The 20,637-nt window shown below is 42.5% G+C and overlaps 1 protein-coding gene across 1 annotated transcript in view; it reads right to left on the bottom strand.

Moving 5' to 3' along the window:
* Window positions 1–640: 640 nt before the first annotated feature.
* Window positions 641–20,637, bottom strand: part of sdccag8 (SHH signaling and ciliogenesis regulator sdccag8) — a 52,955-nt gene continuing 32,958 nt past the window's right edge. Inside the window, exons 16-18 of the mRNA XM_033979348.2 lie at window positions 17,402–17,533; window positions 2,813–2,939; window positions 641–2,061 (exon numbers count right to left, since the gene is read on the bottom strand). Of these exons, the coding sequence (XP_033835239.1) occupies window positions 2,023–2,061; window positions 2,813–2,939; window positions 17,402–17,533 (298 nt within the window). The 3' untranslated portion in view covers window positions 641–2,022. The remainder of the gene's footprint in view (window positions 2,062–2,812; window positions 2,940–17,401; window positions 17,534–20,637) is intronic.

Raw genomic sequence — 20,637 nt, 5'->3', positions numbered from 1 at the left:
TCCGGTACTTGTCTAAATAACGTTCATTACGAGAAGCATGAGACACATTTATTAATAACTCATTGAGAAAGGCTCATAACACAAACTATATCAGATTTGTCCGAAACTACAGCTGTTCGAGCGGTCGAGTTTCCGCCGCCTCGTCGAGTCGACTTCGTGAGGTGTCGTTGACCAAAGGGACCGCGCTGGGGACGAATATTTTTCAGACAAAAGCAGATCCGAAACGGCCGTGTAAAAGCTCCGCCCTCCTCCTCGTCAGGACGCGGAGCTACGGCGACTCCATCGACATGAAGCTGTTTTTTACACTGAACATCCTTAGTATTTTTACACATGAAATGTTTATGATAGGGATGCACATTATTTTCCTTCTTACAGCTTCAATAAAGCACTATCTCAATCTGCTGCCTGTGTGTGTCGGCGTCTTGTGTAAATGTGTCTAGAAGTGAAAAAAGGAGACTCACGAGGGGAATAATGAACTGTAGGGAGGCACTGATGGAATAAAAATGGTACGATAGGCTGCGATCATTTTGAAACTAACCGATTATCCCCCAAAAAACTATTCTAAAAAAAACGTGAGGTGCAAAAAGACTGAATAAAGACGTGGACTGAAGCTAATCGAGGCTAGCAGTTATAGCGGCTAATTTGGAGTCGATTTCCATATTAGGAATTCTGACCGTGAGTATCATAGCGACCAAAGAGCCAATCAGGAGTGAGGATGTTGAAGGTAACGACCCCTCCCGTCCAGATCGCTGGTTTAGCAGAGAGCGGGCGAGAGAAGGCGCCGGATTTGTCTGTTTTTAATGTTCATATCTTGATTTACAGACACAAAAGTGAAATAAAAACCCCAGGATCATGTAGAGGGTTAATACGAACATTTAAGACCAAAATGAGTCTGAAGCAGCAGAGACAGAGAGAGGGGACAGATAAAAATAAAAAATATATAGACAAAATAAAACTTCAAAATAACTCAAAAAAAAAAAAAAAAAAATCTCAAAATAACTTAAAAAAACCCTGAATATAACAAATCATAAAATAAATCAACTCAAAATAATTAAGAAAAAAAACAACAAAAACTCAAAATAACTAAAAAACAAACTTAAAATAACTAAAAAAATGAAGAAAATAAACAAAAAATGTATTGATAAACTAAATATAACTTAAAAAAACAAAACAAAAAATGACTCAAAATAAACTCAACAAAAAAAACCTCAAAATAACAAAAAAATGAAGAAAATAAACAAAACATTTGTATTAATAAACTAAAAATAACCCACAAAAAAAAAAAACTCAAATAAAAAAATTTAAAAAATGAACCCAGGATCATGTAGAGCGGGTTAATACGAACATTTAAGATCAAAATGACGAGTCTGAAGCAGCAGGTACAGTCAGAGTCGAGGGGTTAGCAGTTTAGCTACGTCCTCTTGTATATACAGTCTATGTGCACAAGATAAACAGCAGAATAAGACTTTAGCTTTAGTTTGTGTCTATAAAGAATCATAGAAGTGATTTTTCCAGCCTCCTACAGCTCAAATCTTATATCTCTTTTTCTATTGTATTATTTTATAAAAACTTGAGTGAAAAAAAAGCCTCAAGAAACAAAACGGCTGAAGAATAATCCACGTGTTTGTTTTTGTATTGAACATTTCCGGTTCAGTCGATATCTCATTTTGGTCGATAAATCGGTGATAAGACGATTTACTGAACAGTGTTGGTCCAAAACGTCTCATGATGTTAAACTTGTATTTTTCCAAAGCTGTTCTGCGATTACAAAACACATCACGATCATTTTTACTATTATATTTTCACTACTCTCTGGTATCGGTTGGTATCGGGGATCAGCAGATACTCAAATCTTTATCGATACTTTGGTTAAATCGGTGGATCCCGAAGTAAAAACCTGAATTAAACTATAAAATCTCACAGTTTTCAAGTCCATTTCACATTGTGTCCATTAGGGGGACAGATACGTTCAACAGTCCGACTCGTAGAAGGTCAAGTGTGGACGGTCACGTGATCCTGCGGTCACGTGATCAGAGCGTCCACTCGTCTCACGCTGGGAACCTGTAGAAACAAACGTGGACCATTAGACGCTTTACTCTGCGTGCGATCAACTGCCATTCACGAAAATATAACATCGTTTTTAATAGAAATGACTCGGGAGAAAATGGCGGACATCTTAAACCGGCGTTTCCCAATCGGAGGTACAAGGTCGAGCGCTCGCCGTGAGGGACTTGAACGTTTCAGATTTTAAAAGATGATGAAACTGAAGAGTATTTAGAAAAAAAAAGTATATATTTGTAGCTGATATTTACAGTTATGTTTGGGATAAATTGGAACATTATCGTTAAAACAAGTAATAACTCACAATATAAAACTAAAACGACACATAGCGATGGGAAGAATACTTTAAATATCCAAATTTAAATGTATTTTGCGACGTAATCTGTAACGTGGGCTAATCAGAGTACTGCACTTTGAATACTTGGAATACTTTTACAGCTGCCTTTAAATGATAGCGTAAAAAACATGACGTATAATCGCAAACATCTGTACTTTTGTTGCTGTTTATTCTGCATTTTTATGTCAAATTAAGCCGTGTTTTCTGTATTTTTTCCTCACTAATTCCGTAAATTACACCGTGAAGCTTCGCCGTGTACTTCTTTTAATTTAGAAAAGTATCTGTAATCTGAAACCGCCAGAAAACCAACAGTTAGTTACTCAGAGTGTGTATCCGCAGTAGTTGTATTCAGTTACTTCTCGACGCTGAGTGAAGTTCGTCGTCTTCCCGGGGTCTTAAAAGTTTGGGCCGTACCTCGCCGCGTCGGCCGAGCGTCTCCTCCGCGAGCGCGTTCCTCTCGTGCATCAGCTGGTTCTGTTTGGCCAGCAGCTCACACACCTGCTGAGCGCTGCTTTGACAGTGACGGTCCAACTGCTGCAGCCTACGACACACACACACACGCGAGAACACACACGTGAACACACACACGCACACACAATATTGACTGAGACGCTCCTCCCGCCTCGTACGCAGCCAAATGGTGTAAATATTGGGAGAGAGAACAAAGACTTTTTTAATGTCACTGGACTTGTGCTCGACAAATAAAGAGTTTACACAAAAGGGCGAGCGGCGGCGACGGAAACTGAAACGAGAAACGGTTTGGTCTGGAAGTGTCAACGCAAACACGTAACTCACCGCGGACAAGGAATGATAACCGGGCTCTATGGTAAACTTTCAAACTGTTGCCATGGGAACTCGTTTTTTCCCGAACTTGACGGTTGCGTTGATTCATTAAAAAAAAAAAAAAAAGTTATTGTTTAGTAAATGGAACATAAAAAGTTACACTTAAGCTGAAACATAAGGCAGAAATCTACAGTTTTCAGAGAGAGGTTTAAAAATGAGCTCATCGACACCAAGAGCCACAAACACCCACAAAGAATCAAACTGAATAAAACGAGTCACTTTATATCAGCTCTGACCGGACGATACTACGCAACTGTGAACAAACTGAAGATGCTGCGTCTGAGGTCACAGTGTGATGGACTCATTTACTCTGAGCACGAGTCTGACCCTAAAGAGCCTGACCCTAAAGAGCCTGACCCTAAAGAGTCTGACCCTAAAGAGTCTGACCCTAAAGAGTCTGACCCTAAAGAGCCTGACCCTAAAGAGTCTGACCCTAAAGAGTCTGACCCTAAAGAGCCTGACCCTAAAGAGTCTGACCCTAAAGAGTCTGACCCTAAAGAGTCTGACCCTAAAGAGTCTGACCCTAAAGAGTCTGACCCTAAAGAGCCTGACCCTAAAGAGTCTGACCCTAAAGAGTCTGACCCTAAAGAGCCTGACCCTAAAGAGTCTGACCCTAAAGAGTCTGACCCTAAAGAGTCTGACCCTAAAGAGTCTGACCCTAAAGAGTCTGACCCTAAAGAGCCGAGTCCAGGGTCTGCAACCACTCTCTGAAGAGCCACGTGCGGCTCTTTCAAGCCTCCGGAGCGGCTCTTTCAAGCCTCCGGAGCGGCTCTTTCAAGCCTCCGGAGCGGCTCTTTCAAGCCTCCGGAGCGGCTCTTTCAAGCCTCCGGAGCGGCTCTTTAAAGCCTCCAGAGCGGCTCTTTGCACTTTGATTCAGAAAGTTAGCGAAAACACATTTTGCATCTACTTCACTTATTACATTTGTATTTGACAGAGTTTGTACCAGAGAGAGTTCGTTCTATTGAAATTGATTCATATTTTTTTTACAACTTGTCTGAACAAATCCCGAGCATAAAATCAGAAAGAATAATTATGATTCTGAGTAAATATTTTGAGTAAATATGACACATAGAAAGCACCAGAAAATCCCCAAGACCTAAACACACTTCAAATCCCCAAAGCCCACGTAAATACAACACGTTACATAATCTTTATAAAGTGTTCACAGCTGCAAACGGTCGACTCAACTCATTTAAACTCATTTCATCACTTTGTCTCATTAGTTGTAAAAACGCGTCGCTCTTTCTGACGTCCGTTTGGTCTGAAATGGCCCGAAAATGAAACATCTCCACTCTATCCCACTGCGAGACACTGCAGTTTAATTTAAGAACAGTTTAGTTTTAGTCAGTTTGATGATTCAGCGCCCCCTGTCTGTCAGATCCTCTCAGACTTTACTGCAGTTTAAGCCTCGACTGAAACCCGCCTCTCCTCCCTGGCATTTAACACCACACCGGATACACGGGACTTTTTATCGTTCTGTTTCTTTTTTTTTTACTTCGGTTCAGCTCGAGTCGTTTTAAAATCTGGAGCCACAGCGACGACGGCGAGAACGGGGCCGTCTTTTTGGAAACTGCAGGTAGAAAAAGTTAGCGCCCGGACGTCCCAATTAGCCCGTCCTCGGTGACACCAGCCGGCCGCGGACAAAGGCCTCATTCAGGGGGGCTGTGCGTGCGTGACGGAGGTGGCTCTTCCAGCTGGGACGGGTGTGTGTGTGTGTGTGTGTGTGTGTGTGGAGGAGCCATTCATTCGGCGAGTCATTCACAGGGCAGCGGCGAACTGGTTCACACGGCTCGGCTCACGAGAATCCACATTTGCATAGCGAGCCATATGGAGCCAGACGTTTGGTTTTTGTTTTGTTTTTGTTTCTCCGAGTCGTCAGTAATGTTTTTAGCGCCGTCGTAATAACACGTTTTGAGGTTTGATATATCGCTGGAGTAAATACAGACGATAAACGATAATATTTAAACTCATTTACGCCACGGACGAAAACCCAAGAGCAGATTTTAAACCACAAAAACTATTTTAAATCTACAATATTGTTCAAAATCATGAGCTGTGATAAATAAACAGCAGATTGAGACACTTTAGTCGTTAGTTTGAGTCTGGAATGAGTCAGACGAGTTATTAATTCAAACTTTTACGGCTTAAATCTGATCATAAACCTAAAAAATAACCAAAAATGTTGATGTAGTGATTATAGTGACAGGTCTAAATGCTTTTAAAAACTTTAAGGGATCTGTACTGTGTTTGTGCGTTCAATCAGTTCTTAAAATGAAGGATGCTTATTTATTTAATTTATTATTATTATTATTTGCATATTGTCAAGTAAGGTAGATTTTTTTTTTTCATATTGTGCATTATTATTATTATTATTATTATTATTATTATTATTATTATTATTAGCATTGCCAAATAAGATAGATTTTTATTTATTTATTTATTTTTTTTTAGTTATTTGCATATGGTCTGTAAGTAAAGTATATATTTTTAATTTTCATTTACTTTTTTGTATTTTTTTAATCATTTATTCCCAAATCAAAAAGTGAAACGCAAACATTTAAACACACTTTTTATCAGTAACAAAAACAATATAATTATTAGGTTATATTACAAAATACTGCATTTGAAGAGTAAAAAAAAGTACATATTTTTTTGCTTTTTTGGGCGTTTTTTTTTTTAAGCTTCACTGCAAATAATTTCAACTCAGTCGCTGAAAAAACATGAAACTCATTTTTAATTAAACCTAAACAGAACCTGCGTAGAAAAACCTCAGCAGAAGCAGCAAAAAATAAACGTATATATTAAAAAAAAAATAAATAAATAAAAAAATGAGAACAACTGTTGGCCTTGATTTGGCTGGAGCGTTTGCCGCCGTGAGCGCGTGCCCTCACACAGCAGATGCCTCGTATGGAAACGGGGAACGTGTGGATTTAGGCTGCAGACAATATGTAGGCCAGTGTTGTTGTTTTTTTTCTTTTCTTTTAGTTCTGTTTCGCGTAAACCCGGCTCCTCTCGACCAAATCAAAACCGACAATATGGAGCGCGTTCGTACGGTCGTAATGATGTCATGTTGTCACAGAAATATTTCATTACCCGTCCTAATCAAGTTGAAAGGTGACGATAATTGGTGAGGATGGGGGCGCTGTGTGTCTTGAGGAACATTAAAAATAGGGTGGGTTTGTGAGGCTGGCGGTGGCGGTGGCGGTGGTGGTGGGGTTGGGGGGGGGTAGTGGGCGGGGCATGTAGCCAGGGGGTGTGGACAGCTGCCCTCGTCCTGCTGGTCATGTTGGCAGAGCGGCGCGCCTGTGACAGAAGGACGAACCCAACATCTCGCTCTCCTCCGCAATCTGCTCCCTGCCCCACTTCAAGGTGCCGCACACAATACACGGATACACGGATACACGGGTACACGGATACACGGATACACGGATACACGGATACACAGATATACAGATACATGTACACGAGCGAAACTTTGGACTCATCTGCTTTAACCGGTTTATTTTAACTATTTTTACTGGTTTCTATAAATAAATAAATGAAATAATATGTATTGAATTATGCAGAAAAGGAAAAAAAAATAAGGAAAAAAAGTGAAATAACTCGACTAATTTTGTTTTTTTGTTTTATATTCACATTCTCAAAGTATTCGCCCTTTGCTTTGTCGGAAAATATTTAACTTTTTTAATTTGTTTACGCTGTTTTTTCTGTTTTATATACACACGTAAGACATTAAATATATGAAGTAAGATACGTGGAATTATGTAGGAAAGAAAAAAACGTGAAATAAAGCAACATTTTTATTTTTTTTATAAATATTAAAATTCTCAAAGTAGTCACCCTTTACTTTATTTATTATTTTATTTATTATTTTTACTACTTTCTAGGTTGTTTTTTTTCTTTTACATATGGAAGACTTCAAATATATGAAGATAAATAAATAACTAATAATAAAAAAAAATAATAATCATACTCAAATTCTAAAAGTACTGACCCTTTGCTTTGTCGAAAAATATTAAACTTTTATTTATTTTTACTACTTTCTACATTTTATATACACACGAAAGACTTCAAATATATGAAGTAAGATATATAGAATTATATGTTATATGTATTAAAATAAATCTACATTTTTTTTAATTTTTAATTTTATATTCAAATTCTCAAAGCAGCCACCCTTCGCTTTGTCGAAAAATATTTAACTTTTTTTTTTTTTTTTACTTCTTTCTACATTTTATATACACACGGAGACTTCAAATATATGAAATAAGATATATGTAATTATATAAAAGAAAATTTCATAGATTTTATATTTTAATCCTCAGAGTAATCTCCCTTTGCTTTGTCGAAAAACATTTAGTCGAGTTATTTTACATTTTTTTAACTACATAATTCCATATATCTGACGTTTTCTGTGTGTATTTAAAATGTAGGAAGTAAAGTAAAAATAACAAAAACATAAAAACCCTGAATGAGAGGGAGTGTCCAAACTCATTTACCCTTTGGTGCTGGATTTATTTTGATATTATGTGAAAGTGCACGCAGTTTGGATGAAAAACAACCCCTAAAAAGTCACTGTGTTTTCCACGTTTCACTGTTTTGTAGTAGAACAGAGCAAAGCATCATGGTCTTTGTAGTTGTAACGAGCTGTAGTATTGTTAAAGATTTTTTACACTGTTTTTTCCTGTGTTATTTTTCACGCTACTTCCAGGTTCGCGCTCTGTGGATGTTAGTTTATGGTAAAATCAGCGAATAATTTCTTTCTTTATCCTTTATTTACCAGGGGCCGTGCGCAAATGTATGAATTTTACAAAAGAAAAGACGATTTGTACCAGATTTATCTCCTGCTCCTTTCCATCTGCAGTGCCTGGAAACTTTGGTTAATAATTAAAATCAGATTACTCCAAAATTTTTAGCTCTATATGGTTTAAAATAAAGCAGAAAGAAGAAATAGACCCACGTTTAATATTAAGATGGGCTATATTTAGCGACAGTTATGTTTATGTAATATCTGAACCACTCTAGATTAGAAAAATGGCTTTGCTCCAGGTTTTGGGGGTTTAACGAGCTCACAAATCATTAAGAACGTGAGTAATTGTATTTTTGATTAGAACATTTTACAGTTAAATAGACACTTTTTTTTTTTTTTAATCAAACTTAAATCATAAATGTGATAAATTTACAGTCGTGTTGACACAGATCTGACCTGTCAAAGTGCAGAGGGAGCGTCAGCCCCAGTGTGGAGCCCAAACAGCACCTAAAGGTCACACACACACACACACACACACACACACACACACCCCGACACAAACGCACACACACACACCCTGCTGTTTGGCCTCTCCATGTTTGTTTCAAGTGACAGATTTTCTCACAAAGCAGAGACGAGCCTGAGTCACATCTGAAACGTAATAAAAATGCAAACGGTTTGTTAAGAAAATTATTCCAGAAAACCGTATTTTTAAATTAAACACGTTTTTGGTTTCCGTGCTGTGCGTCTGCGGCGGAATAATCTAAATCGATGCCAAAACACTGTGTTAAAAAGGTAAAAATCAACACGTTAAAACTGTGTCACTGTTCAGACGTAAAACGGATCCTGAAAAACGTACAAAATACTAGGAAGTTTAAGTTTAGAATGGACTAATTTCATATTTGAAGTGACTAATTATGTTCAATTTAAATGGGAAAAATATGATAAATAAATGATAAAAAAAAAAAATTAAAAGAATAAAACTAAAATGTATGTAAAAATAATAATAATAAAAATAAATATAAATAAAAAAATAAAAATAAAAATAATAATAATGCAAAGGCAGTAGTCAATAAAAAAAAAATGTTCGGGAATTACTTGTGTGCGCCGCTGCCGTCACATGGGGCTCGGAATTTTAACAGTAAATCAGTTCTAAAAGTTGCAAATAAACATAATAATTAGCAGCAGAACATTTCCCAAAATCTGCATTAAAATTAGTGGGATTTCTGCTTAACCGGAAGCGCTGACAAAAGTGGGTGGGGCTAAATAACGTCAAAAAACAGACAAGGAAACGCTGAGGAGTTTAAAACCTTTTGCTGGTGTGTACAGGGTTCAAAGGTCACGGCCTTAGATCCGCCCTGTGCTGTGGGGTTTATGTAACAGAGCAGGTAAAGCCTGGCTTTACAGAGGCTCCGTGTCCGTCTGACCCGGGACGGCACGCCTACGGCCCTGTTACACAACGTACACCTGTAATCCACCTCAGCTCTCACCTCGCGGCTCCCGGCAGCCGCCAGAGCGAGAGTGTGATTAAAGCGGCGCTCCGTCCAGCAGCTAAAGCAGCAAATCCAATAACTGGCCTCCGTCGACTGGCACACTCATTAATTAGGGCTTAATACAGCTTAATGGACGGGCACTGGCCTACACCAGCACACACACACACACAGACACACACATGCAGGGGAGAGGGGCTGGCGCGCCTCTGCCCACCGCCGCGGGGAGAGGGGTTGGACTGGGAACGGCCCGATGGGACAAACATAAATCAGGTTTAGTTAAAGCGAGAACATGGATGAGGAGAAGTTTGAGTAACAGGTCCAGGATTACACCGATTTAAAAAAAAAAGATGATTATAATTACGATTTTTGGAGAAATTTACATACATTTTTCAGTAATTTTCAAGCGAGCGTAAAAAGCCGCGAGATCTCAGGTGTTGCTGCAGAACTTTACACAAATATTACACGTTTAAAATAATAATAAAAAGATGAAACTGTCGTGTTACGTGAGGATATTTGTGCTGATCGTCCTCCGTCGTTCACACTCCAGCCTAATTCCGCTCAGATTACACGAATAATCTTAGTTCTCCAAACGACCTGCTCTACATCTTGTGTGATCGCGCTCAATAATTTACAGCTGATGCATTATGGGACATCTGTACGTTCCTGTGCTTTTGAGCGTGACCTGGGGAAAGGACACCACCTGCTGGCCCCTACCCTCCACTGACGCGACGCGACCGCCTCCAAAACATCTACAACCACGAGGTTTTTTCCAGCTTTTTTTTTTTACTCTTTTTTTCCCCGACAAAATAAAAGCAAGTTTAGCTGCGAGGCACTTTTTGCAGTAATTTCCCCAGACGTGCTCACAATCAAACCCGGGCTTTGCAATCTGCAGCGGCATCGACCGCAGCTACTAAAGAGATTAATTACAAGACGCGCAGACGCTAGTAAGGTGGCGCGCGTCTCGGTGGCGTACAGCAGCGCGTCCCCACCGAAACTCCGCGCTCGTGTTTGCATATTTATTTACAGGTGGAAAAAGCATATGTCCTGAAGGCACGGTCCAAAGGGAAAGTGCTATCGTCATGTTTTGAGAGGAATGAAAAAAAAAAAAACTGAAAAAAAAACTGTAGTCTGGAAGCGGCGGCGTTTGGGTCTGTCATTCAGCGAGCCCCATCTGACTCGGTGTTCGTGTGGGTTTGAGCTGCAGCAGCGACAGGAGCCACTGTTACAAATATATATTAAAATAGCATGTGTTAACGAGATGACTTCGAAATATGCTTCCGAGCAAATGTTTCGCTGTATGTCTGCGAGCTTAATGAAGTACATATTGATCAAGGCAAGATCTTACAATCAGGATTTTTTCTTTTTTTTTAATTAGGCCAAGAACGATTTCATTTACAAAACTGAAATTCCCACAGCCGAATTAAGAACGTGTGTCTTTAGGCAACGTGTCAACAGTTATTTATGTTGCCATGTTGTGAAAGTATTAAAAGAGAGTTTACGTTTTACATTCGGAAACACGATTGTCTTTGGAAAACGATCAGAGCGATTCCAGTCGACGCTCATTTACTCATTTGAAGTCGTGTACGTTTAAAAGTTTCCTGGCGATTTAAGTTATTTTTATGGCTGTTCATGTTTTGCAGAAGCGTCGGTCCCGTGACGCCGACGCCGAGTGATTCAGCGAGTAAGAAATGGACGCGGTTAAGCACGTTTGTTCATTAGGAGGTTATTCACTTCTCGATCTAATTAGTTCGATTCAATTATCCTCGTCTTGGCCCTGGATTCGTTCCTTATTCGCGCGCGTGGCCCTTCATCACTGCTGCTGCGCGCGCCCTCGTCCAAACCCAGCGGCCCGTCCTGACGCGCCAAACCTGTGCCCGCCTGGTTACAGCGACGCGGCCGGGGGGCGTCGTGGCGTCGTGACTGCAGCTGCGCACGCAAACACACACACACACAAACACACTCACCAAACCAGATTTTTGCCCAATCCTCGGCCCGCTGCTGCCACCCTGGCCGCCCTGAGCTCCAGAGAATCTTGGCTGGCACCGCGCTGCACTGGAGTGTGTGTTTGTGCGTGCGTGTCTGTGTGTGTTTGTGCGCGTGCCCCCCGGCGTTGCCCCCTCTGCCGCGCCGCCAACCTGTCACGCCAGTTGTTGCTCTTGCTAACACACATCGTTTGACATGGGAACACTGTTGATTTTGATCAGGGCGCTTCACATCCTTCGGTGTTTGATTTAGTGTGAGATCAGAACGAGCAGAAGAGGTGAGGTTTTAACGAGAAACACGGGTTGTTGTTTTTTTTGTATCTTTTGGAGGTGTGTTAAACTAAGATGGAACGTGTCAGTCTTTACTTTACTTATTTATGATGCAAATATCGAATAAATCAGACAAATATTCTGCATTAAAAGGCTCTTAAGGTTAAAATTATTCACTGTTTTAAGTTTGAATTCTTGTGAAAAAGTGAAAAAATATGACCCACTCTGCTGCTGTGTGATAAATAAAAATCTATGTATTTCTTGCTGTTAAAACTGGTGAATAAGACGTGGTTTTTCATCAGACCCGCAGCAGATAAAGGCTCTTTCTGTTTGCGCAGGTCGGCAGTTGGTTGGGCTGAACGACACTTATATTTAAACACAGATGGGGTTAAGAGCGGAGCCTGCAGCAGCTGTAAATGGGAGTTTTTATTGTTCGGTGACATTCACACAGGTCTGAGTGGAGCTGACGGCGCGTTATCATTTAAACAGAGTAAAAGTGGAGCCGTGGGCCAAGCTCTGTGTGACGGCGCCTTTCATGGCTTTAAAGAGTTGACTCCTTGTGTAGTCACTTCTGAAGCAGAGGCAGGTGTTGGTGCTTTTTAACTTTTATGAAGTTGTGTTAGTGAGGATCGCTGACTGGGGCTGGAGATGTGGAGCTTTGCACAGTTAACGCTCCAGCTTGTGAGCCGCTGGCTACGGCGACATCTGAGCTGAAATGTCTGAGCGTTTGTGTGTGAGTGATGGAGCCGTAAAGCCACCGCTTCACAATGCTTTTTCAGCACGCCGCCCTGCGCTCGCTCCCGGCTACACGAGCCAGCTGGGACTGACACAGACCACGACAACGGACCAGGAGAGGAGGACTTTAGCGCCACCCAGAGGCAACCTTTGTAGATGACAGGAGAGCAGAAGATGTGGAGGGAAAACTGTATTATGTGGATCTATGCATCATCAAATACGTCTGACTATGATGTGTTTGTATTAAAAGAAAAAAGGACAATGATTCAAAAGAAATATGACATTTTGAGCGTCGCTGGATCTTAAATATGTAAATGAGCAGACGGCTTAAGCTCCAGCACTGGGTCTCACTGTGACGTCCTTTATAGTAAAGGGATAAAGACAATATGTCTGCTGCTCCGGCCCACGCTCAGGTCATGTGATCCTCTCATCAGCCCCGTGTCTCAGTGTGTGTCCTGAGTGTGTGTCCTGAGAGTGTGTGTCCTGAGTGTGTGTCCTGAGTGCATACACTCAGGACACACACTCAGGACACACACTCAGGACACACAGACACATGACACTGAGAAAAGCTCCCTGTGCCAACTTCATTTGCAAATGAAAAGTTTAAAGAGGAGCGTCCTTTTGCTTGTGGGGCATGGCACACTCTGGGGTCTGGGGGGTGTGCGGGGGAGTGTGGGTCTGTGAGGGTGTGGGGGTGTGGGGGTGCGTAGGGGAAGTGGCGGAGCGTGGGTCTGGGGGAGTATGGGGGAATTTGAGTCTGGGGGTGTGTGGGGGTGAGTGTAGGGCTCTATGGGGGTGTGTATGAGTGTATGTGGGTGAGTGTGGATCTGGTTGGGGGAAGCATGGGGGGAGTGTGGGGGTGTGTAGGGGTTTGTGGGAGTGTATGTGAGTGAATGTGGGTCTGTGGATGAGCGTGGATCTGGTGGGGGTGTGTGTGGGTGAGTTTAGGGGTCTGTGGGGGTGTGTAGGTGTGTGTGTGGGTGAATGTGGGTCTGTGGATGAGCGTGGATCTGGTGGGGGTGTGTGTGAGTTTAGGGGTCTGTGGGGGTGTGTAGGTGTGTGTGTGGGTGAATGTGGGTCTTTGAGTGAGCGTGGATCTGGTTGGGGGGAGCGTGGGGGTCTGTGGGAGTGTGTGTGGGTCTTTGGGTGAGCGTGGATCTGTTTGGGGGGGAGCGTGGGGGAGTGTGGGTGGCAGGAGCCCAGATGAAGCAGCCCTCGCCTGGGGCGGTCCGTGCGCCCGCGGTAGCAGCCTGTTCTTCTTCTCTGGCCCGCCGCGACCATTTGTTCCATTAACCAATCTCCTGGAGCCTCTGGTGCTGGAGCGCACACACACACCCATGGCTCACATACTTCAACAACTGCTTGCACAGCTCCTTCCGCACATGGCCCTCCGTCGTCCTCCAGCCCCCCTCCCCCCGCAGCGCCCCCCCCGCTCAGCGCTGCTCCAGACGCACGCACCATCTTTCTCCATGGAGCCCATATGGCCCAGTGAAGCCTGTGGATCTGCAGCACATCTGCGTATATGCTGTGTTCTGCTTTAAGGCTGTTCACGTCGCACACGGCACACAGCACACCGCACACTGACTGCACACTGCGGTGGTGTCGACCGGGTCTGTCGCTGTGTGTGTGACGAGGGTAAGTGTATGTGACCTAAGTGTGTACAAGTCTATGTGATAATTGGTGAAACAGCCTGACAGCAGCTGTGGGGTGACAAGGTTGTGTGCCGTTTGCTACAGACTGAAAAGGAAGGAAGCGGTGGAGGAGAGCGGAGAAAAGTTCAACTGTTTCAAAAGTCTACAAGCAGAAAATTAAACAGGCGGTGCTAAGTAAGACAAGACAACAGTGAGGAAGAGCTGACAAACCACACACAACTGAGTCCACATAACCAGACGCACGGAGGTTTGGTACTGGACCTGAAATATCGTCACTTATCTATAGGGAGATGAACGTTTCTACACATTTAAATACAGTAATTGTGCAAAAGTGAAGAGATTTGAGATGATATAGAGCTGCAACTGTTTGTTAAATGAATTAATCTGGAAATTATTCTTTCGATTAACCAGTTTGAGTTGTTTAGATCACAAAAAATGTCTGAAATTTGACCAAAATGAAGGTAAAGAGACGCCACGCACATTTACACTGGATCTTTTTTGTGATTAAAAACACTAATATTGCATTTTCTTGTGTCAATTTTTTGCAATTAGCTTATTTCAGCCCTTTTAAATGCTGATGTCACACCTCTTTAAACTCTAAAAACGCATTAAAACGCTACGACTCAAATACAAAATCTCACTAATGAAAGATAAGAGTCAGGCTGTTTCGTCGCTACACAGAAAAAAGTAAACAAGTTTCTTTGTAAAACTATAGTTATAATTGTGTTTATATTAATTTTACATAGCCGTTAAATCAGATGCTCGCCTCCTTTTCCATTGAAACTCTTCTTGGCTGGAAGGAAAAAGGGAAAAAAAACAAAAAGCGACACAGAAATAGTGAAATAAATAAATAATTGGTGCTGCAAAACATTGTGTGCTAAAAACCCCTGTGTAGCTTGGCATCATGTCGCCCATGTAAAAATAAATCAAGCTGATTTTCCAAATGTTTTGTGCGTGGTGCGCTGCCGCCGCTCTTCGCAGCACAGATTGCAGGCCGATGGAGAGGCTGTGGGGGGGGGGCGGGGCTCTGGATACTGAACCCACTTGCACCAGCTTGTTAACACATACACCTTAACCCCCAAGCAGCACGGCAGGGCGCCCACCCAGAGAACGGGCCACGCGGCTAACCACAGAACGTATACTCGTGTATTCAATTATCGAAGGGCAAACCACCATATGTACGACAACTTCTAGACAAACAACAGGAACTTTTAGAGCTAAAAAACTGAACAACGCAGCCAGCCATTAAACATAACGTCTATAAATGCACCAGTGTAAATGTTTTTTCCCGGTCAAACCCTGGTGTAAACTGACCTGCTGCAGAACCGAGCTCTGGAGGCTCACAATATCAGGAGTACTCATCATCCCAGTAAGTGTCAAAGCAGAAAATAAAACTCACTAAATGCCAAGAGTGATTATCGTGGTTCAGTTGGGAGACGGGAGAAGTTGGGTGCCAACTTCCCAGCCAATCCACTTTTGGCAGTCAGACTCCTGCTCTAAAGCCTCTTGAGAACATGCAATATCGAGCCACATACACACTTATAAAAATACCACCATAACATATGTGCATAAACGTACAGAATATTCATACTTCACACTTTATGACAACTTCAGTTTTTTTCCCGTCCACGAAACGCAGCGGTCGCACAGAACCGGGAGGCAGCTGTGACTCGGTAAACTTTGTTTTTGGCAGCGCGGCGGCAGTCGACAGGTTAACGCCAGTGGGTGGGAGACAATATGTAGTGTCAGTGACAGAACCAGGGAGAAAAGTGTGGCTCTGTGCGTCTGAGGAGGGAGGGGGGGGGGGCGCCGGGGTAGTGATCCTGCCGAGGCGGGGCAACAACTCCCACACAACCGCACCCACACCGGAGCACCGGGCCCGACGCCAGCCGCACCCCGGGGCCGCGCAGGCAGAGTGTAGCATACGCCCGAGAGAAGAGCGCGTATAGGAGTCCAAAAGGTAAACAGCAGATCTCACTTTAGCGGGTTAAGCAAAGAAACTCATCGCTAACTTTTATTTATTTATTAATTTTTTTTTAAGAAATGAGGGAAAATGTGCGTTACTGCCACAGGGAGGTTGAACTGGGGCGACAGTGGCTCAGTTGGTAGAGCGTAAAGCATTTTGAATGACTTAAACGTGGAAAAGCGCTGTATAAAAACATAGTAGCCGCGTCACGATAACACATTTCAAAGTTTGATATATCGCTGAAGTAAATATAGACGATAAACGATAATATTGAAACTAATTTACGCCACTGACATAAAAAAAAAACGAGCAGATTTAAACCACAAAAGCTGTTATAAATCTACAATACTGTTCAAAATCATGAGCTGCGATAAATAAACAGCAGAATGAAACAGTTTAGTCGTTAATTTGCATCTGTAATGAGTCATAAACCTTATTAATTCACACTTTTACAGCTTAAATCTCATCACAGAGCTAAAAACTAGAACAAAACTTTGCCAAAAAGTCGATATATATTGATTATCGCGACAATCGTGCCCCTTCGTCTAAAATCACTTGTGAAATGTCGGCCATGTTTGCAGCACGACGACTTTTTTTTTCTCAATTTGACGGCACAGCGCAAATTACTATTGCGAGCTCTATCCCTCTTTATAATAATATGTGAACAAGGGATGGGACGGTAAACAGTAATATCGTTTATCGCGATGAAAAGGCTCGAAAATAATCATTAGTTTTACGTAAACGTGAGAATCGCCAACAAAACAACTTCTCCCTGACGATACAATTATATGGAACTCATTCATAATATTACAATTATAATTATTCATATCCATAAAATCTTTCATCCACTTAATAATTACTGATATTATTGTTAATCATAATTATTTTGGTCTTGATAATCGTGACCAGGGGTGGTGCCAGTGGGGGGGCTTGAGGGGGCCCTAGTCTCCCCCCCAGAACGGTCAATAGTCCCCCAAAGTTTTCTGCCCCACTTTGATAACACATCCAATCTTGACTCCAATAAAATAATAATTCCATATTCGCTTTTATAAATCACTACAGGAGCTAATTACATTTAAATTAGATCGGTGGGGGGTACGCTCCATTGTTAAAAAGATCTCTATTTACATGTTAAATGAACTCGCTCCTGATTGGCTCTTCGGTTGCTATGATACTCGCGGGCAGAATTCGAAATATGACTGCTAGCCTGGATTAGCTTCATTTAACTGTAGCCGAACGCCGCGGGTGACGTCGCGCTCACAGTCTATGGCTCCGCCCCTGATGGTCACAGGTGTGTTTAAAGTGGGGGTACCTGTCCTTCATCCGTTGGTGCATGAGTCCGTGCTGCACACACTGCCGCTCCAGGACGACACAGCGTGCTCTCAGACTCTTCACTGTGTCCGAAAGGTGGCGCCGCTCCAAAGACAACTGCTCCACTTCACTCCTGCCGCACGCAAACACAAACAGAACTCACATTAATAAAGTAAAAGACGAGCGAGAGTAAAGAGATGGAACGAAGTTTGAGTTTTGAACAGATGAGCGAGGTTGACCCACTTCTGTAAACGGCATTTAATGAGAACTACACTTTAATTATCCTTAACAAACATGAACAAACACTTAATAACATTGAAGAAATGGTTTATTATTTTACGAAGGAGTCAGGAGTTAGGAGTCAGGAGTTAGGAGAAAGGAGTTAGGAGAAAGGAGTTAGGAGAAAGGAGTTAGGAGAAAGGAGTTAGGAGAAAGGAGTTAGGAGAAAGGAGTTAGGAGTCGGGAGTTAAGAGTCAGGAGTCAGTAGTTAGGAGTCAGTAGTTAGGACTTAAGGTTAGGAGTCAGGAGTTAAGAGTCAGGAGTTAGGAGAAAGGAGTTAGGAGAAAGCAGTTAGGAGAAAGGAGTTAGGAGAAAGGAGTTAGGAGAAAGGAGTTAGGAGTCAGGAGTCAGGAGTTAAGAGTCAGGAGTTAGGAGTCAGGAGTTAGGAGTCAGTAGTTAGGACTTAAGGTTAGGAGTCAGGAGTTAAGAGTCAGGAGTTAGGAGAAAGGAGTTAGGAGTTAGGAGTCAGGGTTAGGAGTTAGGAGTCAGGAGTTAGGAGTCAGGAGTCAGGAGTTAGGAGTCAGGAGTCAGGAGTTAGGAGTCAGGAGTCAGGAGTCAGGAGTTAGGAGTCAGGAGTCAGGAGTTAAGGTTAGGAGTCAGGAGTCAGGAGTTAAGGTTAGGAGTCAGGAGTCAGGAGTTAGGAGTCATGTTTGGTTTTAGTAACTACTTTCTTAATCCCATAACTCCTAACCCTAACTCCTAAATCCTAACTCCTAAATCCTAACTCCTAATCCCTTAACCAAGTGTTAACTCAGCCTGAATCATTCTTAATATTTCTTCATTAATATTACGATTAAGTCTTTGTGATACAGTTCGACCTGTTTAATCACTGCACCGACTTATCCTTCAGTATATTTTACGTGGAGAATTCCTTTTTTCTTATGTTGACGTAATAAGGAAAGATTTGAGCCGTAGAGGGTTAAATAAATAAGTTTTATGTCTGATTATTGCTTCATTCTGTAGTTTGTTGCGGCTCGGGTCTTTAAATGTCCCTGTTTATTTCAAATTTGGTTCAAAGTAGTTTCAATATTATCGTTTATCGCAGTATTTCTCTGGTCATTGGTGAATCTCCTTATTTGGGCGTGATTGACAGGTGGATTAGCCAATGAGAGACGTGCGTGGTCCACCGTATCAGAAATATGAATAATGTTAATCTGAGGTGAGAGAAATGTGATTTTATTTGGTAAATGGTACATTACACTCACACACCAGCGCACACAGACACAGGGGGAAGGGGGTTAAGTGTCTTGCCCAATGACACAACAACAGCGTTCATTTGTGAGAGCCGGAATCGCACCGTCAACCTGTGGGTCGCTGGATTTTTCCGCTCGACCGATGATGTTTATTTCCAGAGCAGGATTCAAACGGCTGAGCTTCAGATCAGTGGGCAAATGCTCTACCAACTGAGCCACCGTCGCACTGGTGACTCTCCCCGTTTTCAAATGAGCGTAATTGATAAACGTTTCTGCCCGTTTTAAGTTCGCAGGGGGCGCTGGAGAGCCATTTTTAAGACGCTTTAAGACGCTTTAGTTTATCTGATGTGTTTACTGGGACAATCCCGCGTCGTTTAAGTAGCTTCAATCATCCGATGTTGGTCTGATCACCGGCGAATCTCCCCGTTTTCAAGTTAATGTGATTGACAGCTGGATTAGCCAATCGGGGGCAAGCGTGGTCCGTTTGTATCGAAAAAAATAAAGCGAATTCAGGACGGATTTCTGTAGAATCACTGAGCGAAGCCTAAACTCTGTCAGCCTGATTTTATTTGTAAATCACAGCTGACCAATGAGCTCCTTCGTTTCACGTGTGTCACTGAAATAACCCGATCTGATTGGACGATCACGTTGGACCGGGTTTGAGAGACTAGACTGACATCCATCTGTATAAAAACGCACAGATCCATGCCGTGGCTTCGTGACAGGTGTAGGTGTACGGTTTCGTCTTCCGCTCACGCTCCTCGCCGTCGAAAGGAGCCACGAACTGAGCGCACTTTGTTTTACTTTCGGAAGTAACTTTGCGGCGGCTGTAAGCGCACTTAGCCGCGCCGAGGCTGTCCAGCAGGACTTTCACCGCTACACTGGGCTTAGACTCCAGGAGCTCAAACAGCCCAAGGCACAAAACACACCAAGACCAGAGTGAGCGTAAACCTCTCCACAAACACACACAGTTGATTTGTGTGGGCGAGCGGCGGGAGAAGCGCACACAGCCGACACACACACACACACACACACACGTACGTAAGATATGTCATTAATGTACAGCGGTATACACACACGGAGACGCCACGGACAGGGATTTAGCAGCTCTGAAGGCCAGTGTCATGTGATTAATGCGCCGCTATGAAGGAGAATACAATCGCACACAAACACACGCACGTAACACACACGCGCGCAGAGGAACAGGCAGCGCAGATGGAGCTGGGTCGGCCTGCTGTGACTGCTGTAGCATCAGGTTAACAAGAAAACGGGTCATAGTGTAGCTGTACTTCCACACACAGTTTCGAAACGCCGCCACGGAGAGAAGGAACTTAAAGAAAAGATTGGGTTTTTTCGGTGAAACATGTGAAACGAAGGAGCTCATTGGTCAGATATGATCTACAAATAAAATCAGATTAAGAGTTTAGGCTTCGCTCAGTGATTCTACAGAAATCCACCCTGAATTTGCTTTATTTTTTCGCGAAACGGACTAACCACGTGTGTCCCTGATTGGCTAATCCACCTGTCAATCACGTTCATCTGAAAACGGGGAGATTCGCCGGTGATCAGAGCGAACGTCTTTGTAAAGAAGTGAAAAAGTCTGTGTTCTGGATCCCAGGCGACTACAGAGAAAGATTGAGATAAACGATAATATTGAAACTACTAAAAAGATGCAGGATTGTCCCAGTAAACACATCAGACAAATTAAAATGTCTTAAAACTCAGGTACAAGGGCGACGCTGCATAGAATTAAAACTATAATAAA

The sequence above is a fragment of the Periophthalmus magnuspinnatus genome, chromosome 15 (assembly GCF_009829125.3).
Source record: "Periophthalmus magnuspinnatus isolate fPerMag1 chromosome 15, fPerMag1.2.pri, whole genome shotgun sequence".
Taxonomy (NCBI): domain Eukaryota; kingdom Metazoa; phylum Chordata; class Actinopteri; order Gobiiformes; family Gobiidae; genus Periophthalmus; species Periophthalmus magnuspinnatus.
Note: the sequence above shows the minus strand (reverse complement) of the source record. Positions and strands in the feature narration are given on the sequence as shown.